The sequence below is a fragment of the Rhinopithecus bieti genome, unplaced genomic scaffold, assembly GCF_001698545.2.
Source record: "Rhinopithecus bieti isolate Rb0 unplaced genomic scaffold, ASM169854v2 scaffold_5889, whole genome shotgun sequence".
Taxonomy (NCBI): Eukaryota; Metazoa; Chordata; class Mammalia; order Primates; family Cercopithecidae; genus Rhinopithecus; species Rhinopithecus bieti.
In genome coordinates this window covers 599,840-609,288 of record NW_016805277.1, presented here as the reverse complement: position 1 = coordinate 609,288, position 9,449 = coordinate 599,840, and the positions used below count along the sequence as shown (strand labels likewise).

At 57.0% G+C, this 9,449-nt stretch overlaps 1 protein-coding gene across 3 annotated transcripts in view; it reads right to left on the bottom strand.

Moving 5' to 3' along the window:
• Window positions 1-2,996: 2,996 nt before the first annotated feature.
• PITX1 (paired like homeodomain 1) overlaps window positions 2,997-9,449 on the bottom strand; it is a 12,563-nt gene continuing 6,110 nt past the window's right edge. For all 3 annotated transcript variants that reach the window (XM_017871938.1, XM_017871936.1, XM_017871937.1), the window contains exons 2-4: window positions 9,010-9,246; window positions 6,552-6,784; window positions 2,997-4,609 (exon numbers count right to left, since the gene is read on the bottom strand). In XM_017871938.1, coding sequence (XP_017727427.1) covers window positions 4,067-4,609; window positions 6,552-6,784; window positions 9,010-9,178 — 945 coding nt within the window. In that variant the 5' untranslated portion in view covers window positions 9,179-9,246 and the 3' untranslated portion in view covers window positions 2,997-4,066. The remainder of the gene's footprint in view (window positions 4,610-6,551; window positions 6,785-9,009; window positions 9,247-9,449) is intronic.

Sequence of the window (9,449 nt, the reverse complement as noted above, 5' to 3'; positions counted from 1 at the left end):
AGGCCCTGGGGCCTTTTCTGTCTCGGTTCTGGAGCCCAGCTGAGTCTAGCTTCTTGAAGAGAAATCTAATTTTTTATTTCCTTTCCCTCCTGAATACAAATGTGATTCATGTAAGGGTAGTGTACAGCATGGTGGGTGCGAGCGCACGCTCTGGTCAGAGGGTCTGAGTTCAGGTGCTGCTTCTAGCCATCATTAGCTGTCTGTGCCATGATGGGCAAGTTACTGATTCCCTTTGAGCTTCAGTTTCTTCCTGTGAAAAATAAGGATAACATATCCCTCCGTCATGAAGTTGCTGTGAGGAGCTTTGCTGGGGCCTGGTGCTCAGGAAGAGCCTGCTGTTAGCTACTCATAACATGATATGCAAACAAAAAGAAGTGTCCAGGCATCCTTGCTCCATGGCGCAGGACACCCCTAGAAGAGCATGCTGGGGTGAGTACCCCTGCTTTGCCCCCCACCCCAACCTGCGTCCTGTCATCTCTTAGGGTATTGACTGGGCTCTGCCTCTCCCCAGAGGCCCAGTGGGTGGCAGGAATTGGGCCTGGTTCCTCTCCCAGGGCCTGGCCCACAGAGGATGGTGGGAAGATCGTACCACAGGACAATAGGCTGGGTGACCGAGGGCCCAGAATCGAGGATAGTTCCTGGGGTGGGGTGGGGGTGTGGCCAGGAGAACTGTCAATCATGACTCATATTCAGGACACTCTGCAGAGGCAGGGAGGGAAAGCTGAGCTGGGAAAACCCCAAATGACATCTAAAGTGACCTGTTGAGAAATTTTGACAGGGAAGTCCTATTAATGCAGAAAGCAGGGAATAGGACCTCAAGAGGAGAGCCAGGGCATTTCACTTTAATAAAAGAATAACAATACTAGCCTCACAGGGCTGTGTGCAGGTGAAGGGGCTTATGAATGAGGAGTGTACACTTAGCTTGGTGCCTGGGGCCTTGTGTAGGTTGTCAGCATTGGAGCTTGGTACTGAACATAGGGATGGAGCCGCCTCCCCAGAAGGACCTTGCCTGACCACCTTGTTTAAAGCAAGACCCCATTTACTCTCACAGCACCCTGTTGTTTTTCTTCAGCCTAGGTTGTAATTACACACATTTGTTTACTTGTCCAGCAGAGCGGGGGCTGTGTCTGTTTCCACTGCTCCATCCTAGCACTGAGAGCAGGGGCACGGTCAGTGTTGAATGAATGGCGGTCCCCTCCCCCAATCTTCTTCAGGCAGAGCTGGCTAGGAATTCTGCCTTTTTTTTTTTCTTCAGAGGATTGGGCTTTCAGAGCCCCTACGGTCCCTAGCCCCCTTCAGAGATGACCCTGCAGCCGAAGCAGCGGGAAAGGGCTGCATGCTGTAGTCTCTGCCAGCCACAGAATAGCTGGGTGGGAACAGCTGGGAGGGGCCTGCGGCTGGGTCTTTCACTCACCTGGTTGGCCACAGTCCTTGATGGATGATGGGGTCATTCTGGGACTACCTCTACCCTTTGACCCGTCTGCAGCTGTTTGGCCTGTGGCCCCACAGCCACACTGCATCTCCACCTGAGCCCTGTGTGGCTCCCCTCGCACCTGGTGCTAGACCTGACTTTCAGAGAGGCTTCCTTTTTGCCCCTCACTTTCCTCCAGCCCGCCTCCTTCTAGGTCTCCCCTGACTCCTGCCCTCAGCTGAGACCAGGGCCCTCTGGCCTTGGCAGATGTGTGAGGCTGAGGGAGGCCCTCTGAGTCCAGATGTGGTTGTGTTTATGTTCCCAGAGAGTGGGTCGGCGCTCTGGATTGGAGCTGCTAGGGGAGGGGTGGTCTGGCTCCAGCCCCCTGCCCTATTCCACCCCACCCCCACTAGCCTGTGTATCTGGCCCTGTCCATCTCAGAGCTCCACACTCCAGGGCTCACAGCATCAGGCTGACCATCCTCCAGAGAGGACCTCTCTTCATTCCTCATCTGAAGGTGAGAAAATCAGTGGAAAGATGCCTGGCTTTGGAATCTAAAAACCTACTGGCTCAGTGTGACCTTGGCCCAGTTACAGAGCCTTGGTTCCATCTGTAAAATAGGGACAACACTCCTGACCTCAAAGGCTGTGTTGACCTGGCTTGAGAATGTGTGCACAGGGCTCTCCAGCTGTCAGCTCGTGACTAAGCCTGTGGCTGTGCCCCACTCCTAGCTAGGGCTTGCCTGGGTCCAGGGCAGTGCCAACCCCCATCATAAGGTGATTCTAAAGCAGAATATCAACCCCTCCTTCCTCCCCCACTGCAGCTGCAAACATTTTGTTTTGCCATTAGAAATGACTTACTTAAGGGAAGCAGAATTTTACAGGCAGTTTACAGGCTGGTCTTGTTCAGTAGTTTCCAAAAGCCAGGGGAGGGCGGAGGCGGCCAGCAGTCCCCACAAGTTGAGATGTATTGGAAGTGAGAAGTGAGTCCTCTGTGACGGACACTTTCTCCTGCACAGCCGCACGCCCCTGGGTGGGCTCTCGGCACGTTGTGGGCATTAGGGAGAAAGGCAGCGGGAGGCCCTCGCTAGACTCTGATAGATCCAGCTCCCTCAGTCCTGGAACAGCCTGACCCTGGCTCCGAGGAGAGAAGAGGGGCTGTTGCCGGACCCACAAAAGAAAAGGCAACCCCAGGTCTAAAGAGGCTCTCAGCAGCCCCCTGCCCGAACGCTCTGGGCAGGGAAGGGCCCCATTGCACCCTGGGACCTCGAGGGTCACCAGGGAAGAACCTGCAGAGTCCGGCAGCCGTAGAGGGAGGGGGTTCTCGCTAAGGCATCCCGCGCACAACGCCGAGAGGTGCAGCTTTGCGGGTGCGCACCGGGCGGGCTCGCAACGTCGGTCGGTGCCCTCATGGGAGCCAGGCTGAGCAGGTCAAGAATGGTGGCGGGGAAGCGGGGTAGGGAGACCTCGGCGGGGGCTGCCTTGGTGCTCCCCTCCTACCCAAGGGGCCCGGCTCCCTTTCTACCCACAGTTCCCTTTCTATCCGCCTCCCTCCTCAGCCCAATGAAGCAGTCGGGGCTCAGCAGTGCTTAGCACGCTCGGACTATGGTTTTAATAGACGTACATGGACAAGTCGATATAGACAGATTTATAATTCTATACAGTCAGTCCAACATACACAGGGACGCTGTAAACAGGGGCGCGGGCCGGAGAGCGGGTGTGCAAAGTGGGCGCAGGGCCCTGGGGCCGCGCCCCTTGCTCTACCGGCTCGACTCTTGCACGGCTGGCGGTGAGGAGGGGGCTGTTCGCCCAGACAGGGGGCCGCCTCCTAGCCCGGGAGCAGAGCAGAGGGCCTGGGCCTGCGGCTAAGCTCGAGGCTGGGGTGTTCTGAGACGGACCTCCCCCTCCTCCCGCCAGGTCCGCACTGCCCGCTGCAGCTCCGTAGCCTCAATATAGGGCTCCGGGGCGCAGGGCCAGCGGGGCTCTACCAGGCGCGCCGGAGCCGAGTGCGGCTCCACCAAGTGCCGGATCCTGGGCTGGGGCACCGTCACCCCCAATCCAACGCCTGCCCCAACGCGGATCCCGACTCGAGCTAAGGCGCTCTCGGCCGGGCTCAGCTTGGAGAGGGCATCTTGGTTTGTACGGGGTCGGGAAATCCCAGGCAAGTCCAGGTCCCGTACATCCAGTCCGCAGGCCCGGCCGCTCAGTCCGGGTCCAGCGCGGCGGGGACGCGGGCTACGAGGGCGTCCTCCCCCGGCCGCTGGGCCTCTCGCCGGGGGGGGGCCCGCTCGCCTACCGCGCCGCATCCCCTCCGCGGAGTGGGCCTCCGGGGCCCGTGGGAACACACACACACCACCCGCGCCATCCCGAGGAAAATTGCAACTCATCCATTTTTTTCGCGGCACTTTTCTCCGACGTCTTTTTGTTTTGTTTTTTGTTTTGTTTTTTTTTGTTTTTTTGTCTTTTTGGAGGGCAGAGTGGGATCCGGAAAAGCAAACACAAAACCAACCCGGAGTGGGAAGTGGGAGGAGGGGGCTGCGCAGGCGCGAGGTCCGCAAAGCGGTGAGCCAGGGCTTGCGAGCCGGGGTCCCGCGTGTCCTCCGCGCCCGAGCCCTTCCCTGCGCCGGCAGCCGGCCCGCGTAGTGCGGCGGGGCGGTCAGCTGTTGTATTGGCACGCGTTGAGGCCCGAGGCCGGGCCCTGCAGGCCGCCGTAGCCGAACGACGAGTGCTGTTTGGACTTGAGCCTCAGGCTGGCTAGGCTCGAGTTGCACGTGTCCCGGTAGACGGTGTAGGGCGAGGCGGGAGTGCCGTACGGGCAGGCGCCCGGCGACATGGCCGAGTTGAGCGAGGAGCCGGTGAGGTTGTTGATGTTGTTGAGGCCCGAGTTGGGCATGCCAGGCACGGCGCCTGGTCCCATGCTGGACGGCATGGTCATGGAGGAGATGGAGCTGGGTGCCGAGAACATGGACTGCGACGACAGCGGGCTCATGGAGTTGAAGAAGGTGAAGCTTTTGGTGGAGAGCGGCGCTGGCGCCAGACTCTTGGCGGCCCAGTTGTTGTAGGAGTAGCCGGCGGCGTACACGTCCTCGTAGGGCTGCACCAGGCCGCTGAATTGCGGCACGTAGCCACCCTTGCACAGGTCCAGCTGCTGGTTACGCTCACGCTTCCGCCACTTGGCTCGCCGGTTCTTGAACCAGACCTGGGGGAGGGGACGGGAGAAGGGTCAGGGCTGCTGTGGGCCGGGAGGGCCCCCACCCGGCTCCCCACCGCCTGGAGCCCTTCATCCGCCCGCTGTCCTCCGAACTGCCGTTTCTCTCCTTCTACCGATATTTCCGCTCCTGCATTCCCTCCACAATGGTTCCTTTCCTGTCCCCAGAAAATACTATTTTCTTTTTCCAATCTTTATCCTCTCTCCCAAATTATATCCATTTTCTTCTCCGAATACAGATTCTCGTTTATGTGAACAGATATTCGTTTTCTTTCTTCCTCTCTCAACCAGTTCACCTCTGCCTTCTCCCCCAAACGGGTTTGCTCTACTAAATATTTCAGTCTTTTTATTCTCCCTCAAATACAAAAGGTATTTTTCCTCCCTGAGACATAGGACTTTCCGACTCCCCCAATTCTTCGATCTGTTTCATTGCTCAAATAGTTTGCTATCATCTTTATCGGAATATTTGATGTTTTCTTTTCGGCTCCAAATGTTTATTTTCGTTCAGTCCACCCCGCTGTCTGAACCTCTTTCTTCTCCCTCAGTCTGTTTTCTTGTTTCTCCCCATTTTGATCCTTTTGAATCGTCCCCAAATATTAGGCTTTTCATCCTTTCCAAATATCTGACCTCTACTATTCCCCTTAAACAGTTGATTGTTTTTCTCAAATACCTGATCTTTTTGCTTCCTAATTTCTTTCCTGCCGCCTAAATATATGCCAAATATGTTTCTCCACAAATATTTAATTTTTTCTATTCTTACTAGTTTCTTCTAATCTTCCTGCCCTTCCTTTTCTCCCCCCAAATTTGGTGACAACCTCCTAGTCCTTCCCCATCCTTACCTATCTGCCTACCGCATGCTCTCTGCCCTCTCGGATTTTCCTCCAGTTCTGAGTGGAGTTTCCTGAGCTAGTTTGCCAGACTCCTGCTTCTCAGCTTTCCCTAGTCCCCAGCACTGACACTGCCTGATTCCACCCCCACTCACCCCTACCACCATAAACCTGGGCAGGATTAGTGAGTTCAGGATTACTGAGTGCTGTGTCTTCACTCCAAGTCCCACTGGGCTGGCCAGCTTGCCTAGGGAGGGGTGCGGGTTATGGTAAGGAGTCTGTGGGCCAGGTGGGACTTTGGTCGACTTGGGAAGTGCTCCCAATATCTGATTAAATATTTGCGCCCCCAGGGAAGAAATGATTCTGTTGCTACCCTGGCAGGAAAGCCTTGCTTTTACTTGAAACTAAACGGGTGAGAAGAGGGAGAATGCAGGCTGGTCTTGGGTCTGAGATGGCATATCCCAAAAGTGATTGGGAAGGATATTTGGGTCCCAGAGCCGCCCCCCACCTCACCAGACGGGAGACCTTCTGGAAAAGGCAGAAGGCAAAGGGTCCTACTGACAGCTGGGGAGGGTGGAGAATATCTTGAGCTTTTAGAGAATCTGCTTGTGAGATGGGACCACTGCTCCAGGAAGTTTTGAGAGCCCCAAACCCAGGCACCTTTCTGGCTTCTCCGAGGCAGCCAGGCAGGACCTGCCTTTCCCTTTCGTTTTCGGGGTAAAGCCAGCAGCTCCCGAGGTCCCCAGCGGCAGGGAATCCACTGCCCAGTCTCTGGCCCAGGGTATCCTGTTAACATCCAAGTGGGTCCTGGGCCCCACAGGGCATGGGGGAGTCCCCTGAGGGCACAGGTCTTTGGGCTGGGGCTGCCTTAGTCCTAGGATCAGGTAGGATGAGGGTCAGAGGGGTTGGAGGTCCACGGCAGCCTGGAGGCCTGGCAGACGCTAGGTGGGCCAGGGCCTAAGGTGGGGATCGCCGGTGGTGGGAGGGACCAGTTCTGAATGGTGGGAGAGTTAAGGTCTGCTTGTGGGTCTAAGCTTTGGAGGGCTGCAGCAGAGGCGGCCCGAGAGCCCTCTGCGCGGGTGCTCTTAGGCGCACCCCTTGCTCACCCGCACGCGCGGCTCGGTGAGGTTGGTCCACACGGCGATCTCCTCCCTCATGCTCATGTCGGGGTAGCGGTTCCTCTGGAACGTGGCCTCTAGCTCTTGCAACTGCTGGCTTGTGAAGTGCGTACGTTGCCGCCGCTGCTTCTTCTTCTTGGCTGGGTCGTCTGCGCTGCCGCAGCCCGTGCCTCCTGTGCCACTGTCCTCAGGCCCCTTGGGTTCCCCGCCGCGCTCCTTCTCTGCAGTAGGCAGGAAGTGGAGCAGGTCACCCTGGCTTATGCCCCGTTGCACCCCGTCCCGGCTCCACCGAAGCGCCCGCCAAGCCACCAGCGCTGGAGGTCTTCCTTCCTTCCCTCCCTCCAGGGTCCCTGGGAACTGTCCCCACTGGAAAGCGCCCGCCGGGTGCTGGTCGTCAGTAGGCACCTCTAGTCTGGTGTACCACGGGAAGAGCCCAAGAATCGGAGCCCGAGCCGCGGGCCTGGGTTCCTGGCTGGGCAGGGCCTGCACCCTTAGCTCGGCTCAGACTGCCCTGCTGCTGATGTTCGGAGCAAATGTATGCTTTGTTTTGTTTGTTTGTTTTGCGAGCTCTCAGGGGGTCTAAATCTGAGGGGGTCTCTGCTTTTCTGAACTAGGAGCAGATCTTTTCAGCCTAAAGCTCCTCCACTTTTTTCTCCTCAGGGATGTGTGGGAGCCCCACTGGGCAGGAAAAACACAGCCGGTTCTGGGCCTTGCTTCCAGGCCTCCAGTCCCAAAGCCTAGAAAACCCCACCAACTGCAGCCCAGACAGACAGACTCTGTCTAGGTGACCTCGGGCTTCAGTCTGTCTCTCTTTGAAGCTACACAAAACACACGCAGCCATAGAAACATTGATACATAAAGAAAAAGAGTTTAAAAACAAAACACAGAAGCCCAGAAAAGCTCACAGCTCTATGCCTAAAGACACAGAAAGGGCCACAAATTCTCAAAATCAGACAGGAAGAAACACAGAGCAAATGTAAATTAAGAAGCCAGAAAGCTCGGTACAAACACACCCCTAACTAAATACAGATCCGTAAGTGTATTGACTCCAGGCTGACAGAAGCATTTATTTCTTTGGGATTTAAAAAACTAATGTACCGTTGTAGATAGATTTTTAACTCCCTCCCAATAAGGCCCTTACAGAGATAATTTTTAAATCCCAGAGAAACACATTATAGTTAGATAATTTAAATTCCCCAAATAACACCACTGTAAATGGATTTTGAGAAAATTCCGGAGAAACGCGCCATTTTGGATTGACTGTTTAAAATCTCCGGAAGAATAATGTTGCATGTAGATATTTTAAATTCCAGAGACCTACACTTAGTATATGAATTCTTTCAAAATCGAAAGATAAAGTTAAAATTGTTAATTCATCCTCATAGATTTGGTTCAAAAAATCAATCTATGATTATATATCTCTCTAGGTTTTAAGAATAAAACCAACCAAAGACCGCACTTAAAACTTTTGAAAACAAAAGTATAGTTCAGCGTTGATGGTGTTTTAACCAAGCAAAGAGAACCTCTCAGAAAAATCACTTAGGGATGCAAAAGAGACACAAACAGAGATTAAGGAAGTGTAAAGAAACACTCAGCTGTGTATTAAGAAATGAACATAAGAGATGAGCAGAAGAGGCGCCCATGCCGGGGAGCTCTGAGCCCCTCGGGGACCCGGGCGGCTGCGCTGGGCAGCGGATTCGCTACCCCACTGCCCGCGACGGCCACCCCCGGGCCCAGTTAGCTGCTGGAAAAAAGCTCTAGCTCCGACAAAAAGGCAGCGCGGAGGGAGACGCGCCGGAGCCAGGGGCCAGGGCCGGGCAGCTCCGGGCTTCGGCTGCACACGTGGGCCGGATCCCTCGATCGGGGTTCGGGCTGGCCTTGCTGGGAGTCCGGCCGCGCCTCTTGGCCCGCTCGCCCTCACCGTCTTCTGTGTCTTCCTTCTACTTGATGACCCCTCTCTCCCCATTTACCCTTCCCGCCCGCCCCTTCTCTTTGGCCTCTCTCTTTCATTCTGTCGCCTACTGTCACGGTGTTAGCCTCCCTCTCTGTCTCTCTGAGCGCGTTCTCTCGCCCGTCATCCCCGTTCCTTTCTCGGTCTGCTCCTCTCCCTTCGTCCGAGTCGCTTCTTAGCGCCCAGTTGCGCAAATCCAATTTTCCCCCGTTCTATTTACTCCTGATCAAGAGGGGCTGTCAGTCCAACCCTCCAGCTGTAGGCTCATGCATCTGCCAGTCTCTTGGCGCGTGGGGACCGCGTGGAACTGCCTTCGCGTGTGCGTAAGTTTCCGCGTTCACCGTCAGGTCGAGAACGGGAAAAAGAAAGCTCCTGACGCTTCTGGGGCGGAGAGGGAGCTTGGTTGCACGGCGCGGGCGTCAGGCCCTGCTCCCAGCTCCCCGTGCCCCGCGCCCAAGTAGGCTCCGTGCGCGCCGCGCGGGCAACGGCGCTTACCTGGCAGCTCCGTGTCAGACGACTCGCTGGCGGAGTTCTCGAGCTGCTCGCGGTGGTCGGCGGGCCGGGCCAGGTGGAAGGCGGGCCCCATGTCATGGGGTGGCGGCGGCGGCGGCCGGAGCCCCTCCGGTAGCCGCTCCAGGCTCATGCCCCCCTTGAAGGCGTCCATGGAGGTGGGGACCGCGGCGGGCGCTCCAGGGGCCGGGGCTGGGCGCGCCCCGCCGCCCTGGCTGCGACCTGCGGGGACAAGAGCGCAGCGCCTAAGCGGCTGCCCTCCAGGGCTGCCGGCGCCCGCAGCGACGCCGTACCCGCCCCATGGACCGCCCGGGACTGCGGGGCCGGGCGGGCAGAGGCGGCGGCAGCTTCTCGCGACCGGGCGCCTGGCTCAGCGCTCCGCGCTGCGCTTCTGCCGCTGGGGCCTCAGCAGCCGGGCCGGCCCC